The following is an 18,631-nucleotide window of genomic DNA, read 5'->3' on the forward strand; positions in this document are numbered from 1 at the left end:
CTGTTTCTAAAACAAGCATGGTAAGATCAGTATTTTTGCCTGAGATCTTTTTTTCAGCTTTGTAGAACTGTTTCCAGCAGAAAGACAGATCATGGATTACTTACATGACTTCAGCATATGGCTTTAATTGTACAGAATGTGGTATAAATTTTAACACTTTATGAGTCTGGTGAGTTTTGATAAATCAGGATCTTCAGGAGGGTCTGAGTTTGTCCTATAAAATGATCAGCTAAACAGAGAGCTTTGGCTGCTCTACAATGAGTGATAGAGCATGAGAACAGGTTGATGTGTTTTAACTCTTGAGGACAGGCTGAGCTGAGTAGAGCTGCAGCACAGGGGTAGTACCATGCCCAGTAAAGTCTATTTTCACATACTGTGTCTTGGTGGCTGGACTGGCATGGTCAGCCTGCCTTAGGTGCTCTGGTCTGTCCTCTGGTCACATTCCTTCTCTGCTCAGTCACTGAAACTGCCCTCTTTGGAGTATAAATGCTGTCCTGAGAAGGGGCTGAGCTCCCTGGCCTGTCTCCAAGGGTACAGCTGTAGAAGCAGCACTCTCAAGCGCAGGGACAACACGTTGTGCTGCTGAGAGGCATTAGCACTGCTGTCAATGGAATCCAAGGCTGATCAGCCTTGTCCACTGAAGAAGGAATAATTTCTCAGTCCCTACATCAGATGCAGGAATTGTAAGTAAATCTAACCTGTCTAAAGTACAATTTCCACCATGAATTCATGTGAAGAACATATCTAGTTTATGACTGCAAAATGGGGTCACTTGTGCCTTGCCTTTTCCCATATTGCAAATATTTTTCTTGTTCATTGCATTAACATCAAGTCATTCTTTCTATTCAGAATGGCATGTGCACCAGGTATTGAAGTCACCCAAAGGGTACAATAAACAAGAGATTTTGCTTCTTCATGTCATTCATCCCATATTTACCCTATGCTGAGAGCTCTGTTAGCACAGGAAACTGCTTAATGATATCTCTGTGTTTGTTTTTCTATTGTGCTTAGCATGATAGTTACCTATTTATTTCTGCTGAAGAGGATTACAGGCATTTTTCAATTATAAATGATGCACGCAAGCATTATTTAATCTGTTTACTGCAGACCTATAGAGTGTTAGTCAGTTTTGAGCAAAAAACATCTTGTACAGAAAGCAACATTTGTAGTAGTGGTACTGTGGGTATTTTAGGGCAATTTCAGGATGCTTTTCCATCTGTCTGTTAATACTCACTCTGCAGCATTGTAGGCTTGTGTTTGTGCCTGGAATTCCTGTGGCTTAAGAAATTTGTCATTCTTGATGTTTCTTCTAGTAAGGTCTTGAAGGAGTAGGGGAGAAACTCATGTCTCTTCACTCACAGGAAAAAAAAGCTTTTCCCAGCCTAGGCAGGCGTGTGCTGGGTGAAGCCAAAGTGCCCAGACCCAGTTACAGATGTGTGATCTTTCTCTAATTCTCCAAGGTATCAGCAGAAATGTGGAATGTAATGTCAATCTGAGTAATTAATTGCTGTTTGCCTTCAGGATATGTTCATAAGATAATAAAAAAATACATGTCTGGAACATATAGAACAAAGAAAGTTAAAAACAGTTTGTAGGAGGATATAAGCTCAAGCTTCGTGACATGGAATCATAAGGCAGGTCAGAAGGACACTTCTTATTCTGGAGATTTATTTTCCTTTTTTCTTCTGCCTTCCCCCCTTTCCTTTCTTTAAAGTATCAGCTGTTATCAGAGACAGGATTCTTGTATGGGTGAATCTCTGATCTCAACCAGCATGGTAGCTGCAGGCCAGTTGAACCAGAGATGTGCAGCAATGGGGATAGAACTTGACATTTTGGATTTCAGAAATCCGATTTCATCTGTGAACACAGGCAGAAAAAGGATACAAAGAAGTGAAAGAAAAAAAAAGGGAGAGAGAGAGAGAAAGAGATGAAATTCAAGGTGGGTTTTTTGGGCTGTTTAAGTATTTGAAGAAGAAAAAGATGTAAGGAAACTTTTGTTCTGAAGTCTGAACCCTTACACAAAATGAGAAAACTTTTGGTCACTTTTCTAATGATCTTGCCAAGCTCCTGAAACAGTTGTACTGAAGTGTGAAAGAACAATGTGGGAATGTAAGGTAAGAAGGAAAGCATCTGGAAGGAAAAGAAAGCTATATCCCATGCAGGTCTGAACTGACATCTCTGCAAGTGGTACTTGTTTGAAACTGATTTTTAAAGAAACATGAGCTCCTGCTCCCCGTGCCCCTGGAGAAAACAAGATTACAGATGCATGGAGCATTTGCCTTCCAGCCTCCATAGAAATCCTGTGCTTGTTGGCTTTGTGCTGTTGAACACAGCACATTTGCAGAATGTGCTATCAAAGAGGCTGCATGGCTGGATCTATACAGCCACACCACCTCAGATTAAAGGGGCGCTGCCAGGGCTCAGGTTAAGGATTGATCTACTTTGACACAAAATCCCAAAAGGAAGAGTTCTAACCTTCATGATCCTTTCTGTCTATTTGCTTTCTTCAAACTGATTGCAGCTGTCACCAGAAATAAAACCAAAGTAAACAAAATAAAACTCTTTACCACTTATGGTTAGGCAGCAATAAATAAAACATTGTTTAAGTCCAGAGCAAGATTTTCTTATGTTCTTATGTACTTAAATGCTGGTAGTATTTTAATGCTAGTTTTTTTTCAGTGGTGCCCATGGTTGGAGAAACTTGGATAAATGGAAAAGATGCAGGAATGTGTCTCAAAACAGGCTCTGTATTTTTAGTGTTTCTTTTTGATTTGTCAGATGTCAGACAGAAACTACGAAGTGGGTAATTGGGCCCACTGTCCTGTGATTATTATTTATACAGGATCTAAAGTGTACAGAGCACCCCTTTGGGCATATAAAAGTTCACGCTTCAAAGAGCTTGCAGCCTTCAGGGTAATGGTGTTATGTCCAGTAACATCTGAGCTGTATATATTTCAAAGCTGCTTTTGCTGCTTTGATAATTTTATTGCATTTCTTGCCCTAGATGATCATTGCAAGTTCTGGAGTACTGTGATGAGGAGAGGATTTTCAATTTCCATTTACAGCACCAAACCATTTTGTCTCTAGAGAAGTGCATGAGAATGTGTGCTGAACACAGCAGAGTAGTTCATAGGGCAAATAAATGGAAAACAGAAAAGTGGTTTGTTGTGTTTTATCTCAATGAAGTTGGCTGAGAAGATAATGAGGTTTCTAAGATTTCTAATTAGTTATGGGGAGGAAGGACAAGATGAGAGGCGCTTGTGCTTGTGAAACTTGGGCTGTGAATTCCAGTTCTCTTGTCAGGCTATTAAAATTGGTGATATTTTTACAACACGTTTTTTAGATGTGCTGTGGTCAATGATGTCCTCCTCCTAGGAACAGCTCCAAGCTGGTTCTGCCCTTCATAGATCAGTGTGTTCCCGGCTGGGCACAAGGTCCTTTCTCGGGGTTTTCTTCTTTTGTCTCCACTCCTTTCCAAATACATTAATACACAGCCATAATGTGATTAAACTCCGTTTTTCCTCATGACATTGAGGTCATCAGCAGGCAATAAAATACAGAGCAGCTCTTTTGCATCAGATGTGTTGCCCATTAGGAGCTCTCCATCCAGAAATTACCAACACTGCTCAGAATCTGAAGCTGACCGGTGGGAAAAAAAGGAAGAGTGTACCCCATGAATAAGATACATGGCAGTATTTATCTCCCAAAAGTAAATCAGCAAGTATCTTAAATAATGTTCACAGAAATTGTGAGTTATTCCTACAATACCTCTGAAGAGGCAAAAGATTTTTTAAAAAATGGCATTATTGGTTGTAAGTTCCTTGGCTGTGTGCAAGTAAGTGACTGAAGTGATGGGTTTAATTTGGAAGTTGTGGAGCTCAACAGGGGTAATCCTTCCTGCTGCCTTTCCCTCCTCTCTCTGGTGCTGGATCTCACTGTTGAGGAGGACGTGGGCAATTTCTGAGTGATAGAAGGAATGTTGCAGGTTTTGGTCTGGCAGTGCAGGCAATTACACTGTCAAAAATTGATGTTTTTTTCCTAGATCCTCTCACGGAGCTTTTTAGCCTTTCATTTGTCCAAGTGACATTAAATTAAATAAATTTAAAAATATGAATAGCAATGAGATGCCAAGGCCCAACTCCATTAGGGTTGAAAGGGGTCCAGCTTCACTGACTGCAGTGGCAGCACCAGATTTATGGTTGTGTTGGTAAGGAATTAACTGGTCTGAGATGACTTCTGTTTATCACAGCAGTTCTCCTCTATGAAAACAGGAGTAGATGGAGAAAAATCAGCTCTGTGTTTTTAGGCTTTGCAGGGCTGATAATGTGGTTAACGTTTCAAAGAATGCAGAGGACGTTTATTTTAATCTAACCTTCCTCATTTTAATTTGGTGCACCATGTACCTTTGGCATTTGGTGAAGATCCATTGTAAATATGAGAACTAAGCAGCTTGTTAGGTAACATCTTTTGTTTTTTTTTCTCATTAGATTAAACTGAAACTGTTCTGCCTAATGCCAGAGTAGATGTAACCAATCCTGTATCCTTTGCATGTAGGTCAGTCAGAGGGACAATTCAGCACTGGATCCCATTATCCATGGGTTGAAGGGCGTTGTACATCATGGTAAGTAGCTGCTTAAACTTTCTACTTGTTGGGAAGGGGAGAGGGGCAGAAATATTGTCCTTGAGGAATCAGGTCACCCCTGGAAGGACACAGTGAGCCCACACATTCCTCATTCACTGCTGTTTAAGGGCATCACAGCCATTATTTGATTGGTAAAGATCAGAGTCATTTGTTACCTGAGAATGGTTTGGGGTGAACAGTAAACAATTTGTTTCTTTTCAGTCAGTGCTCCAGAATGCATAAGTTATCAATCACAACCTGCTGCAATCTATCATTCATATTAGAACTTCGAAGGCAGCCTGGATACTTCACTCTGTTATTTATCTTCTGTTTGCTCTAAAAATACACCTCTTCTGAAGTTTCTATTTGTTAATAAATTATTTGTCTTTCAAATTTAGGGAACTGATAATGAAACAGAAAATTAACTATCTATGAAAATTAATTAAACTTTTCAGCAGATGAACATCTTTCTAATGCTGGCATAAATACGATCATTCAGCTGTTCTGATGCATATACCTATTATCCTTGAACTTATAGCAGGTACTAAAATAAATATTAATATATTTTATACTTTTATAACCAATTTTTTACCTGGGAATTTTCCTGAAGCCTTACCACAGGTAATGCATCATCAGCAATGACATCAAGATGCTCCGGTTCCCAAAGTACTCTTGTCAGGTTTTAAAATAATGATTTGTAAAGTTTTAATAATCTCATTGTAATTCAAAAAGCATCTGCTGGAATGGTGCTCAGTAAAATAATAAATCTCTGTTACATCTATAGTGCTGTGATAAAACATCTTTGCACCTTTTCTGAGGATTGTCTTTAGACATTAGCTAGTGCTGTAGAGCTTAACAGACACTTTTTTTCTGTTGACTGCAAACCTAAAACTAGTTGACAGTGTTAGATTAAAACAAATAGGATTTTGGATTAATTGTTCTCCTTTCAGAATCATTTAACTTTGCAACTGGGAAAGCCAATAAATCCAAACACAGTGAAAAACTAGTTAAATGATAACATGCCATAAAGTCCTTCATTTAGAGAATTTTCCGTAGGTTTTGCTGCTTCTAGATTGCAAATCTAGATTTCTAGATTTCATGGCAGTGTTCTGCCGTGAAATAAAAACAACACTCTGAGCTGAAAAACTGGTGTGGTTTTCCACAAAAATAGAAGTTATTACCTCGCTGCTGCTGGATAACAAAACAGGCCAGCAAAAGCAAAACTGGGATGCGTTAGGCTGCAAGGTTGTTTCCAATGTCTGTATAATTGGACGCTGCAGCCAAGCTGCCATTTAACTGGTCTGGGATCTCTTTAGTTTTGTTCTTTACCTGCTTTCAATTCCAAGACTCCCAACCCCCTGCAAGCACACAGTGTTTTAGCCACCTCATCAGGTTTTTCTGCTCCCTGTCTTGCTTCTCACAGACAAAACAGCCACTCATGGAATACCACACATCTCCTAAGAGGATTATTCCTTTCCCAAAATTAATTGTTTGGGTAGGATGTGACTCTGTCCTGAGGCTGTGATTCCCTGACCCCATAATGATCAAGTCCATCTCCGTGCTGTCTTACCCACAGCAGAATCAGGGTGGATAAAAGGCATTTATTTTTGTTTTGCACACAATGCACTGAAGTCTGCTAGTGTTTCAAGTAAAGGAAATCACTTGATATATTTCAATAGCTTGTTTCCTTTTCAAAACATTAAGGAAGAAAAAGAGGAAAATCATGCTTTCCTTCCTGTTTCAAAGGCCCTGATTAAAGGCCTTTTCTAAGGCTCTTTTGGTGGTCAGAGTAAAGGAATTTCCTCCTGCAAGGCAGTTGTTGAAAGAGATCATTCTCTTTAACTTAAATATTGATAGAACGCTTCAGTAAAGAGTTCTCATATCATATCTCTCTTTTAATGTAATTATAGAAAATAATAGTAAAGATGTGAGGGTTTTCTTCCAGATTCTCACATTTTTTTTTCTTGATGTGATTTGTTTACATCTTACATGAGCACAGTTTTATGAATTTATCTGAAAAGCTTCTTCCTGTCTTCCATTTGTCTGCATTCAACTGGGACCCTAAGGCAACATGGACTTTTTTGGCTGAAATACAGTGGAAAACTCTTGTGGCTTTTGAATGGAGTGGTTGGATCAAGCAGGAATCCAACAAAAGAAGGCAAAATTAAAACCTTAAGTTTCTTTGCATTTTTTAACATTTCCATTACCACGTTGGTTTTAGGTGGCTGTCACAATACAGAGACACACATGCATATACTGTAAAAATTAAGAATACATACAGACATTGAGGTTTTCTTGTCCCTCTCCCTCCATCTGGCAGAGCATGTTTCCTGGGTTCTGCTGATCAGTCACTCCTTCCTCTCACTCATTCAGTTTTCAGCATGGGAATGGCACACCCACACAAACCCTCATCATCCTCTTTTTGTCATTTATTAGAAGGCCTGGTCCTGTATGCAGCACACTGTACAGGGCCCCCACACTGGCCTGTCCCCATAGTGGTGACAGATTCAGGTGGATAGAGCAATGGTACTCATGAATGACGAGATGGGGTTTTTTTAAATTTTTTGTATCCTTTTTCTTTTTTTCTGTGAAGTTCTTGTATTCCTCCATTGCCCTTCCAGGGGTATGCAAACATTTCCAAAGTCAGATGTACTTTCTGTAGAAGTGAAAGCAATTTTTGCTTGATATTTCATCAGGGATTTGAATTACTAACTAATTTGATGGAACATAAATAATTGTGCCCTTCACAGTGTCACCAGCTTAGTAACAATGATAGGGAAACATACACATAAAAATCAATACAGGCTTAGTTGCTACTTAGTTGATTTTGTTTCCTCATCTCCAGGCATAATTTTGTAGAATCTTAATGGCCACATTAAACTTAATTTTATGTGAGCATCCATATAAAGTTTCTTAGCTGGAAACCATGGTGTACCAAACTGCCAAATGATGTCTAGATCTACGATAATGCTTTGGGGTTTGCCCCGTGTTCTTCCTGCTGAACAGGATGTTCCCACACCTCTCCCCAGCTCCTGCATCTGCCCTCGAAGAGCAGCACAGGAACGCCGAGGAGGCTCTTGCAGGAGCTGTCAAATGCTCGTCACTGATTTTAAAATTGCTTTTGGTTTTGTGCTCTGCCAGGGATTTCACACACCTCCCGCTAGCCAGGTGCCCGCTCTTCTCACTCCTTCTTTCCCTGCCACAGGGCACGTGGAGAGCGTGTCTGCCACAGAGCCCAGCCAGGACTGACAGCTGGGAGTGGGCAGCCCTCCCTGGAGAAGGGATGGGGTACAAGCAGGTGGGATTTGGATTTTCTGATGCTGATTTGCCAGCGTCTTTCAGCTCTGATTGCTGGGGGTCTTTTTTAGCTCCTCTACAAATGCTCTTCTCATCAGGAAAACTGGTGGGAAGGGTTTTCAGCAATGCTGGTGCTGGCAGGACAGATGATGCATGTTGCTCACTGAAGTTGGATCATAGGCAAAAAAGTCACTGGTGCCTGGCTGTGATTGCACCACACATGGGGCAGTCTTGGTGCTGCACATCTGACTCTTCTGCCTGTTTTGCTGCCAGTGTGCTCAGCTGGGTGCCGTGCCTGAGCCCCTCTGCTCCTCATCCTTCTTGGTGATGCTGAGGATCACAGGGCAGGAAGGAGCTGCTCTTGTGCAAGGGCTGAGGAGGCTGGTGAGGCCTCAGAGAGAATGATTGTGCCCTTGTGGAAATAGGGGACTGTGAAATACCAGGTTGTGTGTTACACAGTTGATTTGCATTAAATGCATAAAATGGCTATGAAGGCTTTTGCCTGCTACACGTTCCAGCAAGGTCTCAGAGGAGCACCTGGCAGGATGGAGCTATTGCACACAAACAGTACTTTCCCACCTTTGCTGTCTTCAGTTTGCCCTTTTTGGTACTGTTTTATACGTAAGCCTCTTAGAGAAGCCTTTTTCTTGTTTTTACCAGCTGCCTGAAAGGCATTAAAATGAGTCTTCTTCCCTGATGTCAGTCCTGGGGTGGCACCCAGTGCTGGAGGCTGTGTGATATTCACCTTTTCCCAGCCTGGCATGGGTGCTCTTCACAGGACCACAGTCCTATTTTACTGTACAGATAAAGTGTTCCCAGAAGGGACAGCAGCCCACACTACCCCAGGCCCCTGGAAAAGATTTCAGGGTGATGGAAACCATGTTTTCATCACTCTGTCCTGTTCTCTGTGACTGTCGTCAAGAATATACACTGATCAGCAGAAAATTATTATTAGAGCACAAATAAATTACCACAGCAGAAAAGGCTCAATGTCACAAAAATGGGGCTCTTATTCCCTTCCTTGTCAAAAGTGAGCTCTGAAAATCAAAGTGCTACCAGATCAAAAGCTTAGGTACAAAGTGAATCAATGGCATCTGTTGCTTGTTTGTGAACATGAGGTGGGGTGAAGGGAGGAGAGGAACTTTTATTTAAAAGGGAGGTTGGAAAAAAAGTCTTTAAAAGCTGTAACTGGAACCCAGCATGGAGCAGAGCATAGTCTTGGATCTCCCTTGAGATGGGCCAGAAGTGGTCAGGCAAGTGATTACTAAAATTTCTGGTCTTGCTGGGAAGAACTTACCAAAATACAGTGGAAACAACTGTTTTAATAATGAAAAGGGATAGAGAATAAATATGTTGCACATCTCTCCAGTTGTCCTAGGTGAAAAATCAGTGAATAACCTGTTAAAATAATTCAGCACTAAAAAAGAAGCAATCTAGATGGTGTTAGTTACCCTGTGGATCTATCACACCAGAAGGCATAATAACAAGAAAACACCATTAGCACCATAACACATTTTTTCTTTTGTTTTGAACTTCAACCATAACACCACCTGACAAGCTGTTTGCCTTCTACACCAAATATCATGGGGTTGTAGAGAAGAAGGGTGGGGGAGAGGGGTGAAGGTGAGATGTGATACCGTGGGACCTCATCTTTGAAAGTAAAACTTTGAAGAAAGCAGCAGCTCGATTTGGAACAAGGAAGGGCCATCAAAGGGAGAGCAGCACCATACGTTAAGCTGAGAAGGAAACGTGGAGGAGCATTTCTTTTTCCTCGGGGATGAGCTGGATATATTCTTTTTGTTTTCTGATCTGTTCTTGTGTTCACAGTCAGAGTAGCCCTGTGAAAGAGGCCAGGACATGATTGCTGTGGAGCAAAGGAGAGGAGGAGGGAAGTGGGAAATGAAGATGAGAGTAGAGGTGATAAGTTCACACCTTTATTTAGGGCAGCTCTGTGCATAGCTGCAGGGGTCTGTATCATTTAAAGGAATAAATGGTGGAAGTGTTAGAAATCTCTGGTTCTTCACCTGTCTGCTCTGCAGAAAGCAGTGCTGGTCACAGCTGAGTAAAGACCAGCAAGCTGACAGGGAATTAATAGATTGCACAGAAAAGCTAATTCAAACAAAAAAGATTACACTTGTAAAAGTGAAGAATTAAAGCGGTTGCTGAATGTGAACAGATCTGCAGGGAGGAGGAGTTGGGTGCTGTGCTGGTGGGTTTTGGGGATGTTTGCTGAGAAATGAGGGGTAGAGAAGTCTGAGAACATGTGGTTTTGTTCTGGCTCTGCTGGAGGAGATGTGAACAATCCATGCTCCTCTGGGCACTTCAGCTTGACTTTAGCCTGTGCCAGGGCCCAGCTTTTTCCAGGGATCTTCCTCTCCTCTGAACTTTGTCATAGTCTCTTTGTCCTCCTATTGCTGGTGCTTATTCTGTATTTTTTAGTTTCCTTGCCTGTCCAGCCTCATTACCTCTGCCTCAGGTTAGGTTTTCTGAAACCTGGAAGAGTCTTATCCCAGTCTAGAATGCAAACAGCTGTTCTGTATCAGCACTGCTTAAGCATGAAAGGTTCAGAATAACATTTTCCTTCTTTAAAGAGTTAAGACCTTTTGTCTGTGGCTAAACCTTTTCCTCCTAAGCCGTCTTAAGAAAGGGAGTGGGAAAAATTAAGCCTGAGACCAACACGTGGCATGGAAATGTTTTTTTTGTGAGTAAGAGACTTGCCTTTTTTATTCCTTCCTCCTGGTTTTTTGTACCTCACACTGGTTGTCTCAGATTAAATTAGTCTGCAGGACTGTTATTATCTCACTCCCCTCCTCTCTGCCATGCTGTGCTTTCTGTGTCCTTACAGCTCCTTACATTGCTCAGCAGAGGCTCTTTAAAAAAAAAAAAATCCCTAAATAAAAGTGAGAAAAATAATTGCACAATAAATGACAAGAATTGCCCTGAGTACAGAGGACTACTGTCAGATACTGCTCTTCCTTCAGGATTTACACGGCAAGCACTCATCTGATGATTCTTTCAGTTAAAGTAATATATAACATTTGTAATCTCATCTTTAAAATCACCCCCATGAGTCTGGTCCTTGGCTGTGCTTTGCTGCCTGCTTTATTTTATCTGGGAACTTCTGGCTCAGTGGGTGTGCAACATGATGTCCTTTTGATTATTTTTGTGTGTTTGCTTTTTAAAAGTTTGAATGCAGAAGCTTTAGAATATCTTGGCTCATTGTGAAAATGAAATTGGCAATAACATTGTTTAACAAATTTGGGAGACTTTCAAAGCTCTTCATATTGGTATTGCACATTTCAGTTATTCAAAGTGTAGCTGGGTACCTATCAGGCACTGCACATACGTTAATTTTGGAGATAAGCTCATTTTAAGATATTGTTTTCAATGCAGCCAAGTTCCTGTTTTCTTACAGAAAATCATGATGAAAGTCCCAAAGCGTTTTGTGAGATATAAATGGACTTGGCATATAGTTATTTTCTTGTGATGTCCAATCCAAGTTCCTGCTAGATTTAAAAGAGTCTTGATCACAGATAGTTGTGTGCTGTTTACCTGTATATCTCAAGAAGCCTCTTACTCTAGTGATTTGGTTAAAATTCGGGTCTATCTTTATCCAGTGATTTACAGACTGTATTTTAGCAAGTTAGTCCTTGAAGGCAAAATGTTCAACTGATGGCTCTTTCAATATAATATTTGTTGGCACCAGTTTGTGAAAACTGCAGTAGTTAATGGAGATCCACTGCTGGTATCTGGTTTAAGATTTGATTTTTTTCTTCTGCTCAGTATTGTGCACAATTTAGTATTAGTTCAGACCTAGTGGTGATGACTTGACAAAGAGTGTAATTAGGTCAGGCTTTTAAAGCATGTCTGCAGTTGCTCTGCCTTTGAGTCAGGTTGTACAGAAAAGGGCCCTTTGTCCCATGCAAAATGCTGGGGAGATTTCTCAGCCCAAACAAAGAATATGCTGGGTGTGACTTTTCACGTTGCTGTTGTGAGAGACAGACATAGAGGCAGATGTGAATGTTGTATCAGAAGGTCAAATATGTTACCAGCTGGCTCAGTTAATTGTTTTTTGTGAATGTTAGAGTTGAAATACAATATTGTCCTTTCACACTGTGGAACACTTAGTGTTTTAAATGCCACATTCATTGTCTTAATGGTCAGCAATGAATCTGTGGTGTTTTGCTATTTTTACCTTTGAGGTATTAGAGTGAGCATGTTTTTTCTGAGCATTGGTGTTGTAAACAAAGCATTGCTGTTTGTTACCTGTCGATAAAACTGCATTAGTGGGGCGATGTTCTGGATACTGTTCTTTGCTGCATCACCTGGGAGCACTGGTGGGACAGCAGCAGGTTATTTATTGTTCTTTCCCAGGGGGATGCTCTGTGCTTTGGGGGTCTGTCTTCAGCGTCAGGATCTCTGGGGCTCTGCTTTCCTGGTTGTTTATATTTCTATTTGGGCATTCAGGTGCTGAGATGGGAGGAGGACAAGGAGCAGCAGAAGAGGGCATCACAGGGCTCTGGTTTATGTGTGAGAGTGAGCAGGGGGCTCATGGGTCGGTTTTGCAGCATTGATTGCAGTGTTTCACGGGTATTTGCAGGTGAACACATTTGCTTTGCTGTCTTTTATTGCTTCTGTCTGCCAGTTATTTCCTAGTACCTGTCACAAATGCTGTCTCATCAATCATGTAGTTTCCAGCCTTTTCCACTTTGTTCCTCCTAGTAACTCCTCACTCCACTCAGTCTGTTCCCAGCCTCCTGGACACAGTTCATGCCCATCCCAGGCACTGTAAATGGGAAACAGGAACTGGTAATAAAAGACAGTGAAGAACGGTTTGTTACTCTTTCCAACCTTGCTCTTTTTCATTTAGTAGAAACTATACTTGCACGTGCACCTGCATGTGTGTATATATATATGTATATATAAAAAATATTTCTATGATAATCAGTGAATGCTCTTGCTTAGCCTGGAAATTATTCTCATTACCAGTTTTACCAACAACAATGACTGACTTAACGTTGAAATCTTTAAAATTGTATGACTTCAAAATGCCATTTTCAAAACTGTCTCAAGCTCTTAGGAACTTTAATTTCATGGCATTTACTGTTTCAGTATGTTCTTGAAGGATATGACAGGCTGGCACTGGAGTTTCAAAGTCCCTTTTTCTTTAAGCTTCATGTGAAGATCTTTGTGACTCCAGTTTCTAAAACTCTACACCATGCATGTAGATGGCAAGCGATACAAAAGAATGATATGTTTTCAAAACGGTTACATTATTAAAGCATAATCAATTGATTATCATCTATTTTAGTAGTCACTTTAATCCAATTATATGTATTTTTTTAATTTTAATCTTTGGCATTCATTAATGAAAACTTAGAGCGTTGCTTGTAGCCATGAAAAATTAGATCGAGTACACCCTGCCCTACTTAAACTGTTTATTAGCAAAGCTACTTTTTCCTTGAGAAATACTCTTTTTCACAGCTATGACTTCCCAAGTGCTTAGGAGAAAACCCTCCCTAATTGATAACCAAAAATTAATCACAGTCGGATACTTCAAGTTTGCATTCAAATAAGGTATTTCTCTGTCTAAATAAGCTTCCTTTACTTGATTATTCATATTGTAGTTCAAAATGTTTAAAAATGAAAGACAGAGTTGGATGAAATGTAGACTACTTAATACAGTGTGTATTTAATATAAAAGTTATGCATTATTCATTTTTGCAATTTGAATAACTTTGAATTTAGCATCCCTGTTCTTCATCTTTTCCTTTGATGAACAATTAATTATTAAAATATAATATTGTCAGCATATGGCACAAAAATCCTTGAAAGTGTAAAATGAGCTTCCTTCTTCTGCCATCCTTTGATAAAGGGATACCGTATTTGTGTTTTTGCACAGAGCCTTTATCCAGCATCTTAAGTGATTCCATCCTCGTAATTAAAAGGTTACAAAAGTTAGAAATAGTTAAATTGTTAATTTTAACTGCAACATTTCTCCTTAATTCGAAAGGCAAGCCCTTTTCACGATGTGTCAATGCCTCCCAGCTCTTCCATGTGCGGTCAGTGGCTGTTAACGCAGATGTTGGTGTATTCAAACACTCTTTGGGATTCATCGTGGCCCACTGTGTGCTGAGTGCTGATAGAGAGAGACAGCTCTGAAATAGAATTCCAGCATCAAGATTTGTGTACTGCTTTTGGAAAGCAAGTCCTGTGACTGAGTTTCTAGTTTTTCTCACCAAGTTTTTCTGCATAGAAATGAGCCAATCAAATTAAATGCGACCTTTTGAAGTGATTATGACTTCTTGATTAGAATCTCTTTGAACTTTGGCCAATCACATATATTTTAGTATTTATTATTTAAGCGTACTTTTTCTCACAGAGGTATGCTATGATGAGGAAAAAATGTGGATTATTATTCGTTTATTTCCTTTCTGGAGATGCAGATGTGATCAGAATCTACTTGGATTAGACGGAAAGGAGTTGTTCACCGAGAGGTTGCAGTATTGCCTTGACTTCAATAGAATTACTCATATTTTGGAATGCAAAAAGCTATGAAAACATTACAGACCTGTTGATACTGTGCAGAAAATAGGAGATACCTGAAGTATATGTATCATTGGCATCATGCAGCAGCAGTGGAGTTAAAAAAATCCCCCGATTATCAGACTGCTGCTAAGAGGTTTAGGCAACTCCTGATTTGATCAAGACTTCTAGAAGACTGTGGGATGCTGTGGAAGTGAATTCTGCAGACTTCATCCTATTTGGAAGACGTGTGTGTCAATCACCAGCCCACCTGCTTCTCCCTTCTGTTGGGGCGGGGAGGGGGTGGCGGTCGGTTTGCTGAGCAGCTCTGGTGAGACAGAAAAAAGAGTTCCCTCTGCCCAAGTGTGGAGTCCTGTTTGAGGCATGCAGGATATTGAAAGTAAGGAATAGAGATGTTCGGGAGAGCCCTGCATGTCAGCCTGCCCGAGGCAGTGTGCACCTTTGCACAGGCTGAGAGGGCACTTCAGCCTCTGAGTCAACATGAATTGCAGAGGATAAAGGCTCAGGGATGGAAGGGAAATTACCTTGCCTGTAGCTGCTCCCTCCTTTTGTTTATTTATTTTTCTCCAATGTGTTAAACATTACCAGCTTGTCACTGTTATTTGCAGGTGAATACTTCCAGTGCTTAGGTCTGCATTTCAGGCTGTCCAAGGAGATTCTCAGAGAAAAAAGGGTTTGTCCCCAGCCTGTTGGACCCTGGGAAGGACTTTCTTGGATTTGGGAGAAGGAGCAGCAGTTATACCTGTGAAATCTATTTGTGGTGGAGTGCTGGCTGTGTCTGGCACCACCCTGGCACTGCTTGGATGTTGCTTTGAGCACCACGTTGAGCTTCAGCAGTGTCCTGTGTCCCTCTCCTCAGCCCCGCTGCCTGGCAGCTCCCAGAGAAGTTTGGCTGAGCAGCATGGCTCTGCCTCCTCCATCTCAGCAATCCACTGAGGGTTTCACTCTGCTCCTGCATCCCTTTCTGCCTCTGGCAGTGATGGGACAGATACAGTGCCGATGTCCCTTGGTCAGGCAGCAGCAAACAGGAGCACTGGGGCTGGCTGTGTCCCACTGGGTTCTGTCTTCCTGCCATCAAGCTGGAGAGCCATGTACTGAGTGCTGGAACCATGGACTACAGCCTTATTTCTGTGCTGACATAAACCAGTGGGGTAGCAAGTGCATTTCACACCTGCACTCGTTCAGATTAGGAGGGTGTGTGTTTGGGATGGGGCTCACTAGCATTTTGGCTGCTCTTTTAATAAACCACACGTCAGCTCTTACAGAGGGCTTCCATTTTTCATTACATATATGATAAAATATGTTGTTGCCATTACACCTTGTTAGGCTGCCTAGCAATGTGATGTCTGTTTTAAACACACATTAAAAAAAAGTGTAATCCTGCTTGTCAATCTTCCCTGCAGAGAAGGAGACCTTTCTGGATCCCTTTGTGCTGAGGGAACTTCTGCCAACATCTCTGGGGAGCTACTACCGCTACACAGGTTCCCTGACTACTCCTCCCTGCAGCGAGATCGTGGAGTGGATCGTTTTCCGGAAGCCTGTGCCCATTTCTTATCATCAGGTGTGTTTGTTTTGTCAGTGAGGCCCATCTCTTAATTTGCTCTCTTAAGACAGTGTTTTCAAAACCTGCTGGTTTAATTTGGAGAACACAAATATTTCTGTTGACAAAAAAGGAAGTGTCGGTGATTTTTTTTTAATCTCTTCATATTGTTTCTGAATAGGAGCCATCAGTCTTGAGAAGACAGTACAACATGAAACCCAGCTTCCTTTCAGTGATTTATTTCATATTGTTTTTGTTAAGATTAAATTAAGCTATGGTGTAAATAGTTACATAGAATTCCCTTTTATTCTTTTTAATTGAAACTTTCTTTTCAAAGTAAAGTGAGTGATTTCAGTTCTGCTCAGATTTAGTAATTTGAACTAATTACATTAGAAAAGACATCTTTCCATTAATTCTCCATGCTTAACTGTTTTTATAACAAAGTAAAGCTACCATTATGTGCTCAGTGAGCTGGTGCACAAATCTTTAAAATTAGCATATAGCAGCTTTTAATGCAAATAGACACAGTGTCTGGAGTTTGAAGAATTATCCTGATAAAGCAATGTCTAGATGAAGTCAAGTGTTTGCCAGTTCAATGTATTTTGACATTGTAAGACTGTGGTATTTAGAAAGACAACCTGGACTTAGTCTTGCCTCTTATTCATCTGTCATAAGCTACTGAAAACAAACTTTTTACATTACTAATTCTGTAAAGCGCATGTGAACAGTTCACTGGGTGATCCTGACTGACAGATGTTGTGCTCAAAGGTTTCAGAAGTATGGAAGGCACTTGCCATACCCCTGCTCCAGGCTTTTTTTCCTGTTTTTTAGATCTCATTGCTTCTCCCATAGATTCTTTCATCTTTTTTTGACAGTCTGTGTTCAAAATCAGTTGCAGTGCTTCAGGTGAGGCCCTCCAGAGGCTGAGGGACATGTCAGGATTCATGTCTCCAGCCACCCATCCTGGTGTTATTTTGCCTCTTTCACAAAAGTGTGATGGTACTGTCCATGTTCAGCTCCTGGTCAGCAGGAACCTTTTGCTGGAGGCTTTCCCTGAGCTCTGTGGCAGTGCTGAGCACACTGTGCCCCCAGGCAGCCCCCGGTTCTGGCCAGAGCCTGTGACTCTGCACATGGTCCCGTTTGAATCAGACCCCTTGTTTTGTTCAGGCTATTTCTCTGATTGTCGAGATCATTTGGAATTCTGTCCTTGCCTGCAGGATACTTGCAATCCCTTGTAGCTTTTCACTACATCAATAAGTTTACTGTTTATTATTTGGTGGCTGCAAGGCCTGGCCCATGCTCAGTTTTATACCCTGTGTGCACATCAGGTGGGTCACAATTTCTTTTTTCTTTTTTAGCAAATGCAAATAAAATGGTAAATATCAATTTTGGCTGTCAGTATAAAGGTACTTTATCCTGCATAGCTCCTTTCCTATGCTGCACAGAAGTAACTGTTCCAAATCCAGCCTTTTAAAATTTGGCGTTGTGCTGCTCTGTGCATGTGTGTGTGGTTGAAGGGCTGGGAATTCTGTGTGTAGACAGACTTTCATTGATACTACAACACATGTGGAATAAATAATAGTATTCCCCCCTCCCCAGTAGCCCTAGATGTGTGTGTTTCAAGAGCCTGCCACCCTGCCACTGCTATGATTATTATTTATTCCTCTAACAGAAACAGTGTAACATAATCCATTGCCATAGTTTAACCTTCTTTATCACAAACCCCATGAAGCAGCCTGTAATCCCAGGGGATGACAGTGATATTGCTTAAGCTTTGTTGCTGTTCCAATTAAATTCTTGCTTTTGAGCAAAATGCCTTGCTGGAAAAGGGACAGTAGTGAAGTGGTCCATTTGTGGAGGCTTCTCTATTTTATTCAGAGTCCTCCATCATCATCATCTTCCCCGATAATTAGACAACAAACCAGGACAAGCTGTGTCACCCTGCGGATGCATTGTAAAGCTAAGTGCATTCAATGACCAAAAGCATGGCATTATCTCTCGTAATGCATACCTCAGAGCAGCTCATTGTGCTTGTAACAGTTTCAGGATTTCTAATTGCCATTTGTATATCCAACCCTTAGAAAACTACACATCAGGCTTTAATGGTTTGTAATTGCATGACTCAGAGTTTTAGACCAGGTTTCCCTGTATCTACAATAGTCTTACAAGAGCTTTTAATTTCTTCTTCTGAACAGGAGCTCTTGTACTCCTTGAAGAGCATGAATGTAGCTCTTGACTACAGATCTTAGAATATTATTTTTTTCTGGCAGCTGTAGATAAATTAATTTCTCATTTGTCATAGATAGTATTTTTATAGTGAAAGTGAGGTTGAAATGGTTTATATATACTTCAACACATAAAAAGTGGAAGGTTAAAAATCATGTTTGAATTGGCAGTTGTTAAAATGCAATTATACCTCCCCAAGGTATCATGGCAGAAGAAAATATTTTAAAAGTTCCCTCTCAAAGTTTAAAAATTCAATTAATGTCATAGATGTCTAAGCCTAGAGACTTGACTTCAGAGAAGGAGTTACTACCCAAGTTCTTGTGCTTTTTTAAAGTCACCTTAAGCCCTGTTAGCTGGCTTCATCAAAACTGCTTCCAGTGCATGAAGTGCCAAAGGTATGT

General features: G+C 40.7%; 1 protein-coding gene across 1 annotated transcript in view; it reads left to right on the plus strand.

Annotated features, from left to right (window-relative positions):
• PTPRG (protein tyrosine phosphatase receptor type G) overlaps window positions 1-18,631 on the plus strand; it is a 389,416-nt gene that overhangs the window by 275,284 nt on the left and 95,501 nt on the right. The window contains exons 6-7 of the mRNA XM_005522022.3: window positions 4,555-4,621; window positions 15,868-16,025. Of these exons, the coding sequence (XP_005522079.2) occupies window positions 4,555-4,621; window positions 15,868-16,025 (225 nt within the window). The remainder of the gene's footprint in view (window positions 1-4,554; window positions 4,622-15,867; window positions 16,026-18,631) is intronic.

Source organism: Pseudopodoces humilis, chromosome 13 (genome assembly GCF_049639895.1).
Source record: "Pseudopodoces humilis isolate 2021_Gansu_Grassland_sample_001 chromosome 13, ASM4963989v1, whole genome shotgun sequence".
In the NCBI taxonomy this organism is placed as follows: domain Eukaryota; kingdom Metazoa; phylum Chordata; class Aves; order Passeriformes; family Paridae; genus Pseudopodoces; species Pseudopodoces humilis.